At 45.4% G+C, this 21,876-nt stretch overlaps 1 protein-coding gene across 7 annotated transcripts in view; it reads left to right on the forward strand.

Annotated features, from left to right (window-relative positions):
• Nucleotides 1-21,876, forward strand: part of rnf4 (ring finger protein 4) — a 55,782-nt gene that overhangs the window by 775 nt on the left and 33,131 nt on the right. For 4 of the 7 annotated variants that reach the window (XM_085973202.1, XM_085973615.1, XM_085973139.1 and 1 more), the window contains exons 2-3: nucleotides 16,370-16,656; nucleotides 21,178-21,283. In XM_085973202.1, the coding sequence (XP_085829328.1) occupies nucleotides 16,648-16,656; nucleotides 21,178-21,283 (115 nt within the window). In that variant the 5' untranslated portion in view covers nucleotides 16,370-16,647. Of the gene's footprint in view, nucleotides 1-2,567; nucleotides 3,479-13,235; nucleotides 13,876-16,369; nucleotides 16,657-21,177; nucleotides 21,284-21,876 lie in introns of those variants that run through there. The other 3 variants (XM_085973366.1, XM_085973289.1, XM_085973529.1) reach the window with 3 other exon arrangements.

Genomic DNA, 21,876 nt, shown 5'->3' on the forward strand with positions numbered 1-21,876 from the left:
TGGTTGAATTTTGATATTTACAAGCATGGTTCCAGGGATGAGGGACTGCACAGTAAACGTGGACGGACTGGAGCAGCTCGGGTTCATTAGAATCATAGAAAGTTACAGTACGGAAAGAGGGCATTTCGGCTCATTGAGAGGGGATCTCATTGAAACTTATAAAATTCTGACAGGACTGGACAGACTAGATGCTGGAAGGATGTTCCCGATGGTCGGGGAGTCCAGAACCAGGGGTCACAGTCTAAGGATAAGGGGTAAGCCATTTAGGACAGAGATGAGGAGGAATTTCTTCACCCAGAGAGTGGTGAACCTGTGGAACTCTCTACCACAGAAGGCGGTGGAGGCCAATTCATTCATTAAATATATTCAAGAAGGAGTTGGATATATTTCTTAAGGCTAAAGGGATCAAGGGGTATGGGGAGAAGGCAGGGACCAGGTACTGAATTTGGATGATCAGCCATGATCGCATTGAATGGCGGAGCAGGCTCGAGGGGCCGAATGGCCTACTCCTGCTCCTATCTTCTATTTTTTTTTCTATGTCTATGTCTGCACCGGCCAACCAAGAGCTATCCAGCCTAATCCCCACTTCCCAGCTCTTGGGATGCTCCAACCTGCAGGGCTACGGACCAAGTGCAGGAAACTTTCTGGTATCCGGCACGGACGGGACCGACGTGTTGCCGGTTCATCAGCAATCCCGGATAACTGAACGCAAAAGTAAAAGATACGGAGCTCAGAGCTCTGTATAAAGCAACAAACCCTGTGCTTCAAAACAACCGGCACAAGTTGCAAGCGTCTCTGTAGCTTAGCAACAACTTCAGCTACACCCTTGCACAGCAACAAATCAATTTAAAAAAAGTAACTAAAAGTAAAGAAAGGTACCTGAACCGACTGCTGAATTTTGCCGGTGGATAGAGCATTCTGGTTATTTAGGGGCCGGTTAATCGAAAGTTTCTTGTACTTTTTGTATGGGATATGGGGAGAAAGCAGGGACAGGGTACTGAGGCTGAATGGCTTACTCCTGCTCCTATCTTCTATGTTTCTATGTTACTTTTTAAATGTGGTTAGGGTGCCTGCCTCTACCACCCTTTCAAGCAGTGAGTTCCAGACCCCCACAACATTCTAGGTTAAGAAATTTCCCCTCAAATCCCCTCCTAAACCTTCCATGAGTTACTTTAAATTTGTGCCCCTTGGCTTTTGACCCCTCTGCTAAGGGAAATAGGTCCTTTCTATCCACTTTATGTAGGCCCCTCATAATTTTATACACCTCAATAAGGTCTCTCTTCAGCCTCCACTGTTCCAAGGAAAACAGACCCAGCCTATCCAGTCTTTCCTCAGCTAAGATTCTCTACTCCCGGCAACATCCTTGTAAATCTCCTCTGTACCCTCTCTAGTGCAATCGCATCTTTCCTGGAATGTGACCAGAACTGCACGCAGTACTCTAGCTGAGGCCTAACTAGTGTTTTATACAGTTGAAGCAGAACCCCCCCCCTGCTCTTGTATTCTATGCCATGGCTAATAAAGGCAAGCATTCCGTGTGCCTTCTTTACCACCTTATCTACTTGGCCTGCTACCTTCAGGGATCTGTGGACATGCACTCCAAGGTTCCTTTGTTCCTCTACACTACCCAGTGTCCTACCATTTAATGTGTATTCCCTTTCCTTGTTAGCCCTCCCCAAATGCATTACCTCACACTTCTCTGGATTGAATTCCATTTGCCACTGTTCTGCCCACCTGACCAATTTATTGATATCTTCCTGAAGTCCACAGCTTCCTTCAGTATCAACCACACAGCCGATTTTAGTATCATCTGCAAATTTCTTAATCATACCCCCTATATTCAAGTCAAGAACGTTGATGTATACCACAAAAAGCAAGGGACCTAGTACTGAGCCTTGCGGAACCCCACTGGAAACAGCCTTCCAGTCACAAAAACACCCATCAACCATTACCCTCTGCTTCCTGTCTCGGAGCCAGTTTTAAATCCAACTTGACACTTTGCCCTGGATCCCATGGGCATTTAACTTCGTGACCAGTCTGCCATGTGGAACCTTATCAAAAGCCTTGCTAAAGTCCACATACACTACATCAAACGCACTACCCTCCTTGTTACCTCCTCAAAAAATTCAATCAAATTTGTCAGACACAACCTTCTCTTAACAAATCTGTGCTGACTATCCTTGATTAATCCGTCTCTTTCTAAATGAAGATTTATCCTGTCCTTCAGAATTCTTTCCAATAATTTTCCCACCACCGAGGTTAGGCTGACTGGCCTGTAATTACTCGGTCTATCCTTTTCTCCCTTTTTAAACAAGGGTACCACATTAGCAGTCCTCCAGTCCTCCGGCACCACACCTGAAGCCAGAGAGGATTGAAAAATGATGGTCAGGGCCTCTGCTATTTCCTCTTTTGCTTTGCTTAACAGCCTGGGATACATTTCATTCGGGCCTGGGGATTTATCCACTTTTAAAGCTGCTAAACCCCTTAATACTTCCCGTCTCTTTGTTTTTCATCTAATATTTCACACTCCGCCCCCCCCCCCCGATAGCAATGTCTGCTCCGCCCCCCTCTTGTGAAAACAGACGCAAAGTATTCAGTAAGAACCCTACCAACGTCTCCCGCCTCCACACACAGATTACCCTCATGATCTCTAATAGGCCCTACCCTTTCTTTAGTTATCCTCTTACTCTTAATATATTTATAAAACATCTTGGGGTTTTCCTTGATTTTACTTGCCAAGATATTTCATGCTCTCTCTTTGCTTTCCTAATATTTTTAATTGCACCCCTGCACTTTCTGTACTCTAAAAAGGGTTTTTACTCTTTAGAGCAGAGAAGGTTGAGAGGAGGTTTGATAGAGGTGTTCAAAATCATGAGGGATCTGGACAGAAAAGAAAAAGACTTGCATTGCTACAGCACCTTTCACGACCACCGGACGCCTCAAAGCACTTTACAGCCAATGAAGTACTTTTTTGAAGTGTTGTAATGTGGGAAACGCAGCAGCCAATTTGTGCACAGCAAGCTCCCATAAACAGTAATGTGATAATGACCAGATTATATGTTTTAGTGATGTTGATTGAGGGATAAATATTGTCCAGGACACCGGGGATAACTCGCCCCTGCTCTTCTTAGAAATAGTGCCGTGGGATCTTTTACGTCCACCTGAGGGGGCAGACGGGGCCTTAGTTTAATGCACTGGGAGTGTCAGCCTAGATTTATGTGCTCAAATCCCTGGAGTGGGACTATGAACTCAGAGGCGAGTGTGCTACCCACTGAGCCACAGCTGACAGAGTCGAGAGAGAGAAACTGTTCCCATTGGCGGAAGGGTCGAGAACCAGAGGACACAGATTTAGGTGATTGGCAGAAGAACCAAAGGTGACATGCGGGAAAACTTTCATACGCAGCGAGTGGTTAGGATCTGGAATGCACGCCCGAGAGGGTGGCGGCGGCAGATTCAATCGTGGCTTTCAAGAGGGAGTTTGGTAAGTACCCGGAGGAAAAAAATTTGCAGGGCTACGGGGAAAGGGTGGGGGAGCTAAAGTGCTCTTGGAGAGCTGGCACGGGCTCGATGGGCCGAATGGTCACCTGTGCTGTAATCCCATGATTCTATAGGGGATGCAAATTGTTTTATGTGAAAAATAATTGATTGATTTGTTTGTGTGTCGGGTTTGGGATTTGTATCTTTTGGTCATGTTGCATGGTTATATTCAAACAATTTTCTGTGATGTTCTCATACCATTGCCTTTAATAACAACTTGCATTTATTTGACTTTAATGTATTTCCTGTTTGACTTTTAGGCTGCATTTGTACTGTGTAACTTTTTTTAGTTCTGCCGCTGAGCAGGACTGCCACAGACCGATTGTACATGTGTAAGTGCAGCCGAAAACACATGGGGACAAAAAGTGGAGTTTTTTTTTAAACATAGTGCTGGAAAGATTCATTGTGTGTCCGCTCTTGTTTCACATGTACCGTGTTCACAGTAGCAGGATCTAACTCGAGTGCAGGAGTGTGCCCTTTATGGGTCTGATTCTATTCCGGCTTTTTGCTTCATAGGTAATATATATCTCTCCATTTTAACTCTGTTACTATACCCTAAACCACCTTCTCTTGTTCTCCCATTGCCCCCAAATGCCACCCTAACTGCTCTTCTTCCAAACTGCAATCTCACCTCCTTGAAATTGAGACCCATTCCTTCTCATCCTCCTTATTCTTTCTCGGGACCTCAAATCTGTAGAGCCCCTTGCTTTGCTCAGTGTCCTCTTTCTCCGACAATCAACAGGCTTGTACAATGCAAGTGTTCAATTATCTAATCACTGCTTTCTGACTTCTCATGCTGTCTCCCAATTCTCTCAGCCTTGGGATGGCCTGTATGATGCACCAAGGCTTCTCAACTTAAGAAAATCTTTCTTTCGCTGTACTGTGACACTGGCAATGTTTCAGTAATTGAACTACTCAAACGTGAGGAATAATTTGATTACCGTCATTAGCCCTAAATTAAACATACAATGCACCCTTGCATAAAAATGAAACACTTTAACTGTTTGTCTCAAACCCTTTTAACTTTACTCTTCTCTTTAGTCGAATTGTTTTTTATTTAATATGTTTTACTTACTGTTTGTTTTCTGCCACACTGCTACCACTGTTCATTTTCGAGGTGGAGCTATAAAAACAATGTTTTCAGCAGCCAATGAAAAGCCTAGATTGTGACGATTAAGGTGACTGCGTTCGAGATGTGATATGGTCGATTGTTGGAATGTATATTGCACCTGTGCTGTAGCCCAGCGAACATAGAGTTGACATTTTCTGGCAGATTGGGAAGTCCCAGGTTCATTCTATGCTGATCTTGGCCAGGACAGTGTTCCTAGTGCTACAGTTAACTTTGGCGTTGCTGGGGTAGGGAGAAGGTAATCAAGCAAGGATTCCATTCCTGATCGCTGACCACCGCTACTAGTACACCTGGGTGGTCATCGAGTGAGAACAGTACTGGGTCAGGTAGTGATGTCTGGCCCCTCCTATACCCTGCAGTTGAATAGCCTGTCTATATACTGGAGCATATGCAGGCCACTTGAACAAGGTACTAGAGTCATCTGGGACAGTCACAAATCAATGAGTCTCTGCCTTCAAGAGGGAAGAAAATTGTCAAGAATTTTTTTTTAAACTCACATGTAGCTTTGAGATTGTTTAAAGTGCCTGTGTTGTCTATCTCAAAGTGAATTCATTTTGAGTTTTAAAGCTGACTAAAGCAATGTTTGCGCTGAGCGCTAATCTTGCAACCCTGAGGTGGGAGTTTGCTGAGGGCTTAGTTCCGTCTCTTGAGTTGGGATTTGCACTACAAGTTTACCATTGGTGCAAAGTGAAATCACTTTTTTGCACCGACACCACAGCTGCAGTCTGAATGCTGCCTTAGCTCAGCTTCAGTGCCTTGAGTGAATTTGAGCCTGTTGTTATTTGCTGAGGTGAAAGAAATCAGTATTTGTAGGGAAATGGTGTTAGGGAAATTGATGGGATTGAAGGCCGATAAATCCCCAGGGCCTGATAATCTACATCCTAGGGTACTTAAGGAAGTGGCCCTAGAAATAGTAGATGCATTGCTGATCATCTTCCAACATTCGATGGAATCTGGAACAGTACCCATGGATTGGAGGATAGCTAATGTTACCCCACTGTTCAAAAAAGGTGGTAGAGAGAAAACGGGGAATTACAGACCGGTAAGCCTGACATCGGTAGTGGGGAAAATGCTAGAGTCAATTAGAAAAGATGTCATAGCAGAGCACTTGGAAAACAGTGACAGGATCAGACAAAGTCAACATGGATTTACAAAAGGTAAATCGTGCTTGACTAATCTACTGGAATTTTTTGAGGATGTAACTAGTAAAATAGATAAGGGAGAACCAGTGGATGTGGTGTATTTGGACTTTCAAAAGGCTTTTGATAAGGTCCCGCATAAGAGATTAGCGTGTAAAGTTAAGGCACATGGGTTTGGGGGCAAGGTATTGACTTGGATAGAGAACTGGTTGGCAGACAGAAAGCAAAGAGTTGGAATAAATGGGTCTTTTTCTGAGTGGCAGGCAGTGACTAGTGGGGTACCGCAGGGATCGGTCCTTGGACCCCAGCTATTCACAATATATATTAATGATCAAGACAAGGGAACTAGATGTAATATCTCCAAGTTTGCAGACGACACAAAGCTGGGTGGGCGTGTGTGCTGTGAGGAGGATGCCGAGAAACTCCAGGATGATTTGGACAGGTTGGGTGATTGGGCAGAAGCATGGCAGATGCAATATAACGTGGATAAATGCGAGGTTATCCACTTTGGTATCAAAAACAGGAAGGCAGATTATTATCTGAAGGGCAATAGATTGGGAGAAGGGGAAGTGCAACGAGACCTGGGTGTCCTTGTGTACCAGTCGTTGAAGGTAAGCATGCAGGTGCAGCAGGCGGTTAAGAAGGCAAATGGTATGTTGGCCTTCGTAGCGAGAGGGTTTGAGTACAGGAACAAGGATGTCTTGCTGCAGTTGTACAGGGCCTTGGTGAGACCACATCTTGAGTATTGTGTGCAGTTTTGGTCGCCTCATCTGAGGAAGGATGTTCTTGCCATGGAAGAAGTTCAGCGAAGATTCACCAGGCTGATACCTGGGATGGCAGGAATGACGTATGAGGAGAGATTTGGTCGATTGGGCTTATACTCGCTGGAGTTTAGAAGAATGAGGGGATTTCATTGAAACTTATAAAATTCTGACAGGACTAGATGCAGGAAGGATGGTCGGGAGTCCAGAACCAGGGGTCACAGTCTAAGGATAAGGGGTAAGCCATTTAGGACAGAAATGAGGAGGAATTTCTTCACCCAGAGAGTGGTGAACCTGTGGAATTCTCTACCACAGAAGGCAGTAGAGGCCAATACATTAAATATATTCAAGAAGGAGTTGGATATATTTCTTAAGGCTAAAGGGATCAAGGGGTATGGGGAGAAAGCAGGGACCGGTTACTGAATTTGGACGATCAGCCATGATCGCATTGAATGGCGGTGCTGGCTCGAGGGGCCGAATGGCCTACTCCTGCTCCTATCTTCTATGTTTCTATGGTGTGGTCATGGTTGTTGACCATAAATGGCTTGGGGCAGATGTGCTTTTTATTTGACTCCCCAAATGCAAGAGCCCGATGCCCACGTCCCATTCTGCACCAAGTCCCGCTCTATCTTTGGTCCTATCCTTACAGTCGTCATTGGCTCTCCCTATTACGTATGAGGAGAGATTGGGTCGATTGGGCTTATACTCGCTGGAGTTTAGAAGAATGAGAGGGGATCTCATTGAAACTTATAAAATTCTAACAGGACTAGACATACTAGATGCAGGAAGGATGTTCCTGATGGTCGGGGAGTCCAGAACCAGGGGTCACAGTCTAAGGATAAGGGGTAAGCCATTTAGGACAGAGATGAGGAGGAATTTCTTCACCCAGAGAGTGGTGAACCTGTGGAATTCTCTACCACAGAAGGCAGTAGAGGCCAATTCATTAAATATATTCAAGAAGGAGTTGGATATATTTCTTAAGGCTAAAGCGATCAAGGGATATGGGGAGAAGGCAGGGACAGGGTACTGAATTTGGATGGTCAGCCATGATCTCATTGAATGGCGGAGCAGGCTCGAGGGGCCGAATGGCCTACTCCTGCTCCTATCTTCTATGTTTCCCCTGAAGCATTGAACTTAAACCTTTTTTTAAAATGCTCACTGCATCGATCCACCCTGCCACATCCTCCAGCCTTCTGTTTTGACAGTGCCCTTCAATTAACTGACTCTGGCCTCCTGTGCTCTGCTCCACTGTTGGCACCATAGCCTTCAGCCATCTTGACCGTTCTGTTTCAACATCTCTCTTTCCCCACATTTTAAATGGCCTCCTCAACCTACCTCTTTAGCAATGCCTTCAATCGCCCACCAATCCTTTCGCTACAGCTCAGTGTCCATTTTACTTCTGCAAAGCGCCTTGGGGCATTTACGAGGTTTAAAGGCGCTATATAAATGCAAGCTGTTATTTAAATATACGCACAGGCGCTATCAATTGCAGCCATTCAACAATGGAATAAAACTCTCTTCGTTCATGGGATGTGGGCGTCGCTGGCAAGGCCAGCATTTATTGCCCATCCCTAATTGTCCTTGAGAAGGTGGTGGTGAGCCGCCGCCTTGGACCGCTGCAGTCCGTGTGGTGAAGGTGTCTGTGAAAACTGTGCAGAATAAACACCCAGAAATAGAGTACCTACCTTGGAGCATTGCGGATGAGACAGATTCCGAATTCAATCTCTGGTCTATGCAGGGCAGTGGTAAAGAATGAAGGAACTTGCATTTATGTAGTGCCTTTCACATCTTTACAGCCAATTAAATCTTTTTGAAATGTAGTCACGGGTGCAGGCAAACGTGGCAGACAATTTGCACACAGCAGGATCCCACAAGCAGCCATTCGACACATTAACAGTTCGTTCGTTTTAGTGGTGTTGGTTGAGGGATAAATGTTGGCCAGGGCACCGGGAGAACTCCCCTGCACTTCTTTGAATAGTGCCATGAGATCTTTTATGTCCACCTGAACAGGCAGGTAGGGTTTCAGTTCAACAGCTAATCTGAAAGGTGGCCCCTCCGACAGTGTTTGTGGAATGGGGCTTAAACCCACAACCTTCTGACTTGGGTAAGAGTATATTCAACTGAGCAAAACTGACATTGTAACCGCCGTAACCTTGGGTTAGGGAAGAGGAAAGTTCAGGGCCCACTCCTGATAGCTACGCAGTGACCGCCTGTGGAAGTGCACTTGTGTGGACACTAGCTTAGGACAGGCTTGGGCTCGGATGTGCCGTTGGATAGCTTTTTAGCACTTGGTCGAGGCTCGCGCATGAATTGTGACCACTTGAGCAAGGCTCTGAGGGGCATCGGTCAGCTGTGGGACTGAACCCCAGTGAGGGTCATCAGGAGAGAGGGCGGAGTGGAAATTGGTGACGGAATTTAGATTTATTTTTGAAGGAAAATACACCCTTTATGAAGATTCATGTAGGTGCATTCTACAGAAAAATAATTCACAGGACAGGAAAAGTTGATCTGCAAAAATCCAGATTTAAGCATGGAAGGTGTCCCAACAAAATTACTGCCAATACAATATCTGTTGCATCTCCAGCTTTTTCCAGCTCTGATGAAGGGTCCCAGACCTGAAACGTTAACTCTGTTTCTCTCTCCACGGATGCTGCCTGGCCTGCTGAGTATTTCCAGCATTTTCTGTTGTTATTTTACAATGTCCCACAAGCTCCATTCCAACCTCGAACACGATGTCAGCCTGTAATTGTGCACTGTGAGAAATGCCGGCATAACGTGCAGTGCGTTGTGTCCTTGTGAAGGTGATAGAGACGTTGTTAATGATGACACAGTTCGAGATTCTTGCCCCTCTCTGTGTGGAAAAGGACTCGAATCTGACCTCCTCTTCAACGTTACCCTCCAAGTTGAACTAAGGTATAGAGGCCGGTTCTTTCACACGTGCTTCTACTCTGGAGCCCTCGATCACAGCCGACAGTCCTGAACGTTGGAACAGGAGTAGGCCATCCAGCCCCTCGAGCCTGTTCCACGCCATTCAATCAGATCACGTCTGATCTGTACTTCGACACCATTGATCTGCCTTGGCTCCAATTCCCTTGATACCTTTAACCAACAAAAACCTCGGTCTTGAACATTTCAATTGACCCCTACCTGCCACAGCCTTTTGAGGGAGAGAGTTTCAGATTTCCACTACCCTCTGTGTGGGGGGAAAAAGTGCTTCCTGATTTCCATCCTGAATGGCCTAACTCTAATTTTTCAAGTTTCCGTATTTGCATTTCCTCATACAAGGCAGCAACCTAATGAAGGCAGCATGGTGGCATAGTGGTTAGCACTGTTGTCTCACAGCGCCAGGGACCCGGGTTCAAATCCGGCCTCGGGTGACTGTCTGTGTGGAGTTTGCACATTCTCCGTGTTTGTGTGGGTTTTCTCCGGGTGCTCCGGTTTCCTCCCACAGTCCAAAGATGTGCGGGTTAGGTTGATTGGCCATGATAAAAAAAAATTGGCCCTTAGTGTTAGGGGGGATTAAATACGCGGGGATAGGGCTTGGGTGGGATGGCTGTCGGTGTAGGGACCGGGTGCTAAGGGTTTGGATGATCAGCCATGATCTCGTTGAATGGCGGAGCAGGCCTACTCCTCCTATCTTCTATGTTTCTATGAATCTACGGTGTACCCACTACTTTCCTATAGTGTGGAGCCCAAAACTGCGCACACTACTCCAGCTGTGGTATAGATTCACCATTACATCTCGACTGTTGCGTTCTATACCTCTTGCCATAAAAGCCAGTAGACCACTAGCTTCTTTATGTCCTTATCCACTTGAGGTGGTGCTTTGAATGCATCGTGAACCTGAACCCCTAAGTCCAAGAATTAGGGGAGGCGATGGAAGTAGAAGAATTGTGGGGGCGGGGGGGGGGGGGGTGATTTAAGTAGCAGGAGAATAATTGGGGAGTGCACAAAGAAATTGATTAAAAACCACCACCAGCCACACAAGATTCTGTGCAGCCAGTTGCTTCCCAGTTGGAGGCCCGACTTCCCCTAACAAATGTTCTAACCCGAGTTGGAGAACTCCACTCCCTGCCCCAGTAAATTGTGACTCGAGAACGACAATCTTGCAGTAACAGGCTCGGAAACGTAGTGAAATTCGGAACAGTTACCGATTGTTCTCCCATGGAGCTGCACGTGGGTGTTAAAACCAAGTCTAGTCGTCAGGTGATGTGCGGTGAGCGGGCAGGGAATAATTGGACCAGGGTGCACAGTCTAATTGTTTGTCATTATTATATAATACGTCTCTATATTATCATTTCTGGTTAAATAACAAAACGTGGGACAGCTTCTTCAGAGGAGAAGTCGAGTTGGCTGGAGCATTGCGATGCTCAATTACTTGTATTGCGTTGCAGTGTCGACATGAACATTTTAGACATTAAAATAGCTGAGGATATCATCCTGGATAGAATTAGAAACCTCTAGTTGCTGGTCCAGATGACATCCACCTGAGATGCTTAAAAAGACGGGACAAGTGCTTTACAAGCCCCTTGCCCGTCTCTAACGGCTCGTTAGAAGATAAGTTGATGGACAGGAAGAGTTAGTATAGGTAAGTGTTGCTGGGATTGGCGAAGATTTGGAAGTGGTGTACCGCAGGGGTCGGTGCTGGGTCCACATTTGTTCTCTAGTGTTGATGGAGATGATTTGTCCTTGGGCATAGGGAGCACAAACAGTTTGGCAAACGGTGAAGCGGACTGTTTAATTTTTTTTTTTTAAAACCTTTAGGAGGGAACAGGCAGGTGGCAGATGCAATTTTTTGTGAGGTGTAGGGTGAACTATTTAGGGAGGTAAAAGCAAGCCAGAATTGAGTCTGCATTCAATGGAAAGACAGTGAAGGGTGTGGATGAACAGGGAGACCTTGGGATTCAAATACATAATTTTCTGAAAGTGTGAGTGCAGGTAGTTAAAGCCTTTTTTTTATTTTTGGAAGGCCAACAGCATTTTGGGTTTAAGCAATAGATGCCGAGGAGAAGGGTTGAATGATAAACATGTGCAAGGCAATGGTTTGGTACTGTCTGCAGTTTTGGATGCTCCGTTATGAGGAGACACTTGAGACATTGAGATTATTTCCAATGGAGCAGTGAAATTTGAAGAGGTTTTTAAAATTTGTGAAGGGTTTTGACAGGGCGAATAGAATATTTCTTCCGTAGAGGGAATTGTTGATTTTAAAGTTGTCACAGAAGTTGAGAGAAATTTTGTTAAGTGGTGATAGAGCATGGAGTGCTTTGCTATGGGGAATAATTAAGGCAGAGACCATTAAATATTTTAAGGCAAAAATTCGAGCAATATTTGAAGCAGTGGAAGTTTCGAGGCCACGGGGAGAAAGCAGGGCAGTGAGATTAGTTTTGGATTACTCTGTGTAATGAAATCTGTTTGTCTTGATCCTGTATTCGTTTTGCACTCATGTATATTACCCACCCCCACTGTGTATAGTTTCACTTCCTCTTTCCCGACTAACCTGGAAGGTTCCAGGTCTTGGCTCTTGGCTCCGCCACTGACTTCTCTTACATAAAGATCCCAGGATCTGTATGACTCATTCCTGTGAACCAGTCGGCATGTTGAGATGTTAGCTCTGATCTTAGTGATTAAAAGCCAACTTGTTTAAGTCTATAACTTCTAGTTTTGTGGTTATTGAAGGCCCATCACTCTGGCAAACAGCTGGCACAGACACAATGGTCTGAATGGTTTCACTCTGTGTTGTAAACCTCTCTGGTTCTCATCCCAACTAATGTCTTGCCTGGGGACCATTATCCGGATGGTGGAATGATGGGACACAGGTGTGTGCCTGCGATTTTCCCCATGCAGTGAGCTGCTTTCAACCATGCCATTGTGGGCCGTTGCTACGGAAGTCCGACATGTCCCCACAGGGAGAAGGTGGGGGAATATAAAGAACCAGTAGTTCTATTTTAACAGGGGTCGATCATTTTGTAGAAGTTGGGATAATGCTACCTTTTACTTCCATTTTCTGTGCTGGAGAGCAAGAAAAGGAGAGTGAACAGCATGAAGAAATATGTTTATATATTGTCTATCATGACCTCCGGGCGCCCCAAAGTGCTTCATAGTCAATGAGGTACTTCTGAAGTGTAATCGTTGTTGTGATGTAGGGAAACATGGCAGCCATTTTGCACACAGCAAGTCCCCACAAACAACCATGCGCTAAATGATCAGATAATCTGTTTTAATGAGGGAGAAATATTGGCCACAGTGCTGACTCTGACAAGGGAGACTGTGAATGGCAACACAGACCCATGAAGGCGAGTTGACCTGTCAATGGTCCCTGTGCCATAATATGAGTGCCATTGATCTTTCTCTCTGGTGTACCACGTTTCTGTAGCTCCTATCAGAAAACGGGGGACTTTTCAACAGGAGTTTTGATTATGAAGAGAGCTGCAGTGTTAAATTGGGAAGGCCAGTATGAGATGTCGCATCACTGCATGGGAGGTTGTCCATTTTGGAATGCAAGCTTCCTGAATTTAGAGAGAATTTAGACTGGCGAATTATATTGTTGCCAGGGTTTTCATCCAGCAGGAAGGAGTCCCGTGTCGTTTCCCCCCCCCCCCCCCCCCCCCCCCCCCGCTTGCTCTGCCTCCTGAAGAGATGTAATACATTGCCCTTGTAAGATTCACATGGTTAGAGGGATTATTGGGCAACAAGGGTGACCCTGGCGACACATTGTGACATTTCATGCATTGACAATGGGTGAAGATTAAACCATGGTCTACTGTTTTAAGTACTGAAAACAAGGTATTGCCGTGTGAATTATATGCATTATCTGTGGAAGTCTCTAAATATGGTAACCTTTGCTTTGGTAACTTATTTCCCCCTTTCTTCTTCTGGATCTTTAAAAAGGCTGTGGTCGTGTAACCTCTGTGGCTGAAAGTCCAAGTCATCTGTGCCATGCCTCTGTCAAATGCAGCTGTTGCGCCAGCCCCTTGGAGGTGGTGGTTTTGCCGGGCACCACCACCACCTCCTCAGGAGGAGTCTGAAAGCAGAGACTACGAGTAGGGGGCAGGCGTTGACTCGAACTCCCACCGTAGCCGTTATTGATGTCCCGGTATCGACAGCTGTGTGCCAGAGACCTCAAGTGCCTGCTCACAGCGGACGCAGAAGAATCCCCCGACACTATTCGAAGAAGAAAATGTCTGTCACATTTCCTAGCTGTGTGCAAAATGTCTGCCACGTTTCCTGCATTACAACAGAAACTACAAAAGTACTTTGTTGGCTGTAAAGTGCGTTGGGATGTATTGAGGTTGTGAAAGGCGCTTGTATAAATGTACGTTCTTTCTTGCACTGGAGGATGATCTAAAATGGTTGTTGCTGTTATTTTGCAGCCTTTCCTAATCCCGGAAACGCTTGATGGACAATTACAGTTTAGCTGGCACCTCTCGCTGGCAATCGCTACAAGCTATTCACAATATATATTAATGAACTAGACAAGGGAACTAGATGTAATATCTCCAAATTTGCAGACGACACAAAGCTGGGTGGGCGTGTGTGCTGTGAGGAGGATGCCGAGAAACTCCAGGATGATTTGGACAGGTTGGGTGATTGGGCAAAAGCATGGCAGATGCAATATAACGTGGATAAATGCGAGGTTATCCACTTTGGTGTCAAAAACAGGAAGGCAGATTATTATCTGAATGGCAATAGATTGGGAGAAGGGGAAGTGCAACGAGACCTGGGTGTCCTTGTGCACCAGTCGCTGAAGGTAAGCATGCAGGTGCAGCAGGCGGTTAAGAAGGCAAATGGTATGTTGGCCTTCGTAGCAAGAGGGTTTGAGTACAGGAGCAAGGATGTCCTGCTGCAGTTGTTCAGGGCCTTGGTGAGACCACATCTTGAGTATTGTGTGCAGTTTTGGTCGCCTTATCTGAGGAAGGATGTTCTTGCCATGGAAGGAGTTCAGCGAAGATTCACCAGGCTGATACCTGGGATGGCATGAATGACTTACGAGGAGAGATTGGGCTTGTACTCGCTAGAGTTTAGAAGAATGAGAGGGGATCTCATTGAAACTTATAAAATTCTGGCAGGACTGGACAGACTCGTTGCAGGAAGGATGTTCCCGATGGTCGGGGAGTCCAGAACCAGGGGTCACAGTCTAAGGATAAGGGGTAGGCCATTTAGGACTGAGATGAGGAGGAATTTCTTCACCCAGAGAGTGGTGAACCTGTGGAATTCTCTACCACAGAAGGCAGTAGAGGCCAATTCATTAAATATATTCAAGAAGGATTTGGATATATTTCTTAATGCTAAAGGGATCAAGGGGTATGGGGAGAAGGCAGGGACAGGGTACTGAATTTGGATGATCAGCCATGATCTCAATGAATGGCGGAGCAGGCTCGAGGGGCCGAATGGCCTACTCCTGCTCCTATCTTCTATGTTTCTATACAGGCTTGCGTTCCCCTGCTATTTTAGCAGATGGAAATGAGCTAGCTTCTACAGGCAGTGTCTTGTGTAGCAACCTAGAGCACATGTGTGCAGCACTTGTTGGAGAAAATGTTTGATTTTGAATTTACAAGCTGCTCGGAAACTCAATGGGATATGGATCAAAGGCAGATAAATGAAGTTGAGATCAGCATGATCTGATTGAATGGTGGAGCAGGCTCGAGGGGCTGAATGGCTCATTCCTATTGCTGTGTTCAATGCCTTCAGTCAAGTATTTTTTTTAATTTGAGTTGTGCAAGCCCTGCAAAAATGTTCAATTGTATTAAATTTAAATTACTGGAATGTTAAATTAATTTATTTTAAAATTTATCTGGAGAGAAGTGTGAAATGGAAATGCAGTCTTTTTTTCAGGAGGTGTATATTTTCCCTTCTATTTTGAGGGGATGTATATTTTTCTGCCTTCATTTTGAAGAGCGGTGTGTTTCTCACCGCCATCTGCCTTCACTCTGTTTTTGCCCCCCCTTGCTCCTGGCTGACTCACGGTATTGCTGGTGCTGACTGCCTTTCCACACCTCACCCAAGTGCCCAATTACATTTGTTTTTCAATGTTTTACAGCTTGTCCTTTTTTTTAAGTTGCCATTTGTGAGTCTTTGGGCAGCGGGTGATCTGATCCTGAACTCTTGCCCCTGCCACTCTCCAGCCACCTGCTAGGAGGGGCATCAGCAACTTGACTTCCCTCGCCCCATCCCCTTTCCTGTAGGAAGTCCCCAGCACAGCCAGTGCTTTGGAAGTTCAGGAATTTCCTGACTAACGTCATCGCAGTGTAACTTACTGCAATAAGGTGATGCCTTCCTTATGTTTGTTGGCGGCTGTGCCATTGGGGGCAGCACCTGACCCTGGCAGCATGATAAAGTGCCACCCTAATAAGTGCCAGCTGTGCCTCAATGGGTAGTGCTCTTTGCCTCTGAATTAGAAGGTTGTGGGTTCAAGTCATTCCAGAGACTTCAGCACATAATCTCGGCTGACACTCCCAGTGCACTACCGAGGGAGTGCTGCACTGTGGGAGGTGCCGTCTTTCGGATGAGTCGTTCAACCGAGGCCCTGTCTGCCCCCTCGGGTGGACGTAAAAGATCCCATGGCCACTATTTCAAAGAAGAGCAGCAGATTTCTGGTGTCCTGGCCAATATTTATCCCTCAACCAACATCATTAAAACATGTTATCTTGTCTTCTAGCCCATTGCTGTTTGTGAGAGATTGCTGTGTGCAAATTGGCTTCTGTGTATTCTACATTACTAGAATGACGACACTGTAAAGCACTTTGGGATGTGCTGAGGTTGTGAAAGGTGCTGGATAAATGCAAGCTCTCTCTTTCTTTCTAATACAGCATACCCCCATGTCCTGTCCTGCTGCACTACGTTCTGGTAGCTTGCCTCTTCTAAAGCATTGTCCGCTTTATCAAAGAAACTGAATCTCATTTGACGGAGCAAAGGACATCTTAAAACTAACTATAAATTAAAGAAAGCTGGATCCACTAAGTCGACGAGCAGAAGAAATGTGGCCAATCAGAAGTTGAGCATCGGGTCGGAAGACATCCTTAAGCGTATCTGATGAAAAGCTTTTAAATCACCTCAACTCTTGTCTTAATTTTAATTTCAGCACGCAATGAGTACAGTAAGTACTAACACTCACTTATAAAACAGTCTGTGTCCTAACTTTCCCCCCTGTTGTACTGCAGCTGAACCCCACACTCGAGGTTTTTTGATTATCAGTAAATGTTCCTTTTATGATTTTTTTAAAATTTAAAGCTGCCACGGTTCACCGCTTCCAAGATTTGTTTAAAATTCATATTATGGGATGTGAATGTATATAATCTTCCTGTCCCCCCATAAATGTCAAACAGTGTAGCCACGCGTCACAAATAGTGTAACGACGCAAAGATATTTTCCGAAGGGAGGAATCTGAAGAAGATAGAAGGGAGCAACGCTGAAAGAGGAAAGCAGAAAGAAGGCCTGAAGTTGAAGGAAGCAAAGAAAGTGGGACTGAGCACCGCATGAATGTTGGCTTTTAGAATGTAGAGCAGGCGGTCCAGGAAAAGCTTCAGGCTGAGAGCTGACTGCAGCTGCTGTCTGTTATCGTGAAATGTTAGTCACTGTTGAGAAATGGTGGACTTTTCATTCTTTCTTGGAAAAGATTTTTACTATTGCACAGGGGCGTTTGGAGAAAAGTCAAGGGCCAAATTCCTACAAGTTGTTTTGTAGCTTGCTGCTTGAAATAGTGATTCTACCTGTCGGGCGCCTGCCACGGAATTGCTTTCTTAAATTTTGGTGCACTGTTTTACTCAAGATGAGGTGTAGCTATGCTGGGCGATCGAACTATCTGCCACGTTGGCCATTCAAGATCACAATCAAGCAGGGTATAGAATGGGCCAGATGCAGCGTTAAGCTCCTTCTGCACTGGTCAGCAACGTGCTTTAGCCTTCAGCATCAGAAAAGCAGCACCAGCCCCCCTCTCTGACCCAGTTTGGTGCCACACAGTTTTGCGTTGTACACTTGTACTCACCTGGGTTGGAACTTCCCAAACTAACTTAACAGCATCAGCCCCATAACAAATGCATGCTTTAGAAAGCTGGGCCTTCGCGGCTCAGAATTTGTTTATGCATCTTTCCTTTGAAGTCGTTTTTGCCAAACATAATTTTAAGATGCTTAAGAGGGGTCTCGATGCCTCAGTTTCCCTTTTCTGATATTTGGGATGAGTGTACACACACTTCAGATTTTTCTCTCATGCTGTAGAAAGGATTTCAACCATCATATTGACTAATATAACCAGATTATATGGTAGATTTGTGGCAAAAAGGGGGAGCTGGTTCCAGAGGAACTCCAGCCCAACGAACCTGTTGCTTGGCACCCTGGGGGGAGGGGGAACCACCTTCATAGCTGTTTGTCACAGCCCCTCGCATAAGAAACTGGATTAAGTAGATGGCAAAATACTGCGGATGCTGGAAATCCGAAATAACAACAGTAAATGCGGGGAAAACTCAGCAGGCCAGGCAACATCCGTGGAGAGAGAGAGTTTTTCTGTTGTTATTTTGGATGAAGTAGTTGGTGGTGAGTAAGCTTAGTGTGTGGTATTGGGCTTGGATGTGTAGATTGTTGACACCTTGGAGGCTATCTTGCTCAGGTCCTTCCACTGCAAGGTAGGAAGATGTATGCTGTACAGCTGATGAGAAAACTCTGAACCTGCTGATGGAAGGCATTATCTGGAGGCTGGAAATTAGACGATGTGTCAGTGTGCTCCGGGTTCAGCCCCGAGCATGATTGAGTTACGAACAATGACGGGACAGGTAAAGACCCTCGGGTCCATCCAGCCTGTCCCACAATTGCGACACCTTGTGTATCACAGCATATACACCTCACCCCACCCGAAACCATGTGATCTCTTGGGAAAGGCAAAAAAAAACTGATTTAAAAAAAAAAAACAGACTAATTTGGGGGGGGTGGAATCTGGGAAATTCCTCTCTGACAGGTCCAGCCGATTGAAACTAGTCCAGCAAATCACTCTGGCCGTGAATTCCCTGAATTTTAATACTGAAACGTTGGTGACCCTGGCAAGGCAACGTTTTACTGCTCATCCCCAAGGACATTGAGAATGACCCATGTAGTGTAGGACTGAAGGCAAATGTAGGCCAAACCAGGCAGGGGTGACTGGTTCTATCAACTTGGCTTTCCACTTTGAAGCATTTGTGTATCTGAGCCTCTCTGCTCCTTTTTGTTTTGTGTACATGTCCTCTCCTTATTCTTCCTTCCAAAATGCATCCCCTCCCAGTTCTCCACATGAAAGCAGCTCGATTTGTAAAAAAACCCAGATTTATTGGTCAGTTTGAACTCCCGACCTTTGGGTTGTTCGCCCAGTACCGCAGCCACTAGGCTACTGTACTCTAGGGGATTAGTTTATATTGTGTGCATGCAAATTCCTACTGCACAAAATATTATCATTTGTGGCCTTCTACATGTTGGGTTAAACCCAGTTGTGTCTTTGTGTGGGTGCTCTGATTGGAAACAGAATATTCTAAATCTGTCAACACTCAAAATATATAGCCTGTCCTGATGCCTGGGATGGCAGGAATGACGTATGAAGAGAGATTGAGTTGATTAGGCTTATTCGCTAGAGTTTAGAAGAATGAGAGGGGATCTCATCGAAACCTATAAAATTCTGTCAGGCCTGGACAGACTAAATGCAGGAAGGATGTTCCCGATGGCAGGGGAGTCCAGAACCAGGGGTCACAGTCTAAGGATAAGGGGTAAGCCATTTAGGACAGAGATGAGGAGGAATTTCTTCACCCAGAGAGTGGTGAACCTGTGGAATTCTCTACCACAGAAGGCAGTTGAGGCCAACTTATTAAATATATTCAAGAAGGAGTTGGATATATTTCTTAAGGCTAAAGGGATCAAGGGATATGGGGAGAAAGCAGGGACAGGGTACTGAATTTGGATGATCAGCCATGATCTCATTGAACGGCGGAACAGGCTCGAGGGGCCGAATGGCCTACTCCTGCTCCTATCTTTTATGTTTGTCAATTCCACAGGACCCGCCACGTAATGCTGGACTGCTAGTCAGCTGCTGCACCTTTTCAACACGCCACCTTTTCTCATTTGTATTCAATGCTATTTTCCCCTTCGATAATTGTTTTGACAAACAGTTGTAATCCAATGTCAGGAGGTGAGATGAAGCAACTTCATGCTTGCCATTTGTTCATAGAATCTTACTGCACGAAAGGAGGCCATTTGGCCCATTGTGCTGTGCTGGCTTTTTTTTTGAAAGAGCTATCCGATTAGTCCCACTCCCCTGCTCTCATCACAGTATGGTATGGCAGCTGTAGCTACTATGACCGGAAAGCCCTGCAGCGGGTAGTCAAAACTGCCCAACGCATTCCCGGCACCCGGCTACCGACCATATAGCACATACACCAGAAACGCTGTTTACAGAGGTCACGGACCATCATCAAAGACCCGACCCACCCCAGCCACAGTCTGTTCGCCCTCCTGCCATCTGGGAAACGCTACAGATGCATTCGCACCCGTACGACCAGATTTAGGAACAGCTTTCCCAGGGCTGTCATCCTACTGAACTCCACAAATAAACTCTAAAGCCTGCACATCTGCCAATGCACTTTATTATGGTTATGTTTATGTTAATATATTAATGTATGTGGAATGTTTAAATGTCTTAATCTAAATGTACACTCTCGGGAGCCGCAAGCCTACATTTCGTTGTACTGCACTTGTGCACTAACAATGACAATAAAGTTGATTATTATATTATTATTATTACCCCTTCAAATTTTTCAATTTTAATTATATATCCCATTCTCTCTTGAAAGTTACTATTGAATCTGCTTCCACCGCCCTTTCAGGCAGCGCATTCCAGATCATCGTAACTCGCTGTGTTTTTTTTTAAAAAAAAATTATCCTCATCGCCCCCCTGGTTCTTTGGCAAATTTTCTTCTGTGTCCTCTGGTTACCAACCCACCTGCCAATGGAAACAGTTTCTCCTTAGTTACTCTATCAAAACTGCCATGAATTTGAACACCTCTATCAAATCTTCCCCTTAACCTTCTCTGCTCCAAGGAGAACAATCCCAGCTTCTCCAGTCTCTTCACATAACTGAAGTCCCTCATCCCTGATATCATTTCGGTAAAGGTCCTCTGCACACTCTCCAAGGGATGTTGGAGAAATGGAAAAGACAAGGGTGAAGAAAGACCATTCTACCCAACGGAGCTCGTCCTTCGAGTGCAACCCTGCCAGCCTAGCGTCCAACTGTGCTCCGAGTGTCTCTTAAAGCCTACACCTTCGCTGTCCTGCCCGGCCGATTATTCCAGGCATTTGTGTGAAGAACTTACTTCCGATAATTGGCTGAAGTTTACTTTTCACCATCTAGTCCTACTTATTTTAAAGCAATATTTACCTTCTCTAAATCACTTAACATTTCCTGTACTTCTAATAAGGTTAATCTTTAGCCGGCTCCTTGCTAAACTGCAGAAATTGAGTTTTTTGGGGGGCTAATCCAAAATTCACAGCAAGGAAGACACATTATTTGAAGAATTGATGTCATTGATGGGAGACGAGGGGAAAATTAAGAAACGGACCATGCACTTGTCACATAATCTGCAAAGTATGGATTGCTTTATATTTTCAGACACACAGAAAACGCAGGATGATGCCTTCTCAGCAAACCAGGGGGGTGCGCCGCCGTCACAGATCACCGGAACCAGCTGAGCCAGAGGCAGAAATCGTAGAGACTGGTAAGTAGTGAGGTTTGTTTGCACCAAATCTACTCGTGGGTGAGACCAAGCCAATGGAAGATCGGCAGTAAAAGCGTACCTGCAGAAGTGCTTGGCGGTAAAATTGTGACGCGTGTTCATTCTGTTTTTTCGTGGAATAGACCAGTGCACCTTTTTAACTAGACCTCCCTCTGGTGCACAGTTCACAATGGGTGTGTTTGCACCTGTGAAGCAGGGTTTGAAAGTGGTGTGTGTAATATTGCATTGAGTTTAGAAGAATGGGAGGTGATCTCATTGAAACACATAAGATTCTGAGGGGGATTGACAGGGAGGTTGTTTCCCCTGGCTGGAGAGTCTGGAACTAGGGGGCCGTAGTCTTGGGATAAGGGGTCGGCCATTTAAGACTGAGATGAGATGAGATTTCTTCCCCCAGAGTTGTGAATCTTTGGAATTCTCAACCCCAGAGGGCTGTGGATGCTGAGTCATTGAGTATATTCAAGGCTGAGATCGATAGATCTTTGGACTCTGGGGGAATCGGGGGTTATGGGGATTGTTATAAATCTCATCATTCATCAAGAAACTACTCGTGAAATAACGCTGGACGGCCAGCTGGT

Source organism: Somniosus microcephalus, chromosome 1 (assembly GCF_052327205.1).
Source record: "Somniosus microcephalus isolate GS21.2 chromosome 1, FLI_Smic_1.0, whole genome shotgun sequence".
In the NCBI taxonomy this organism is placed as follows: domain Eukaryota; kingdom Metazoa; phylum Chordata; class Chondrichthyes; order Squaliformes; family Somniosidae; genus Somniosus; species Somniosus microcephalus.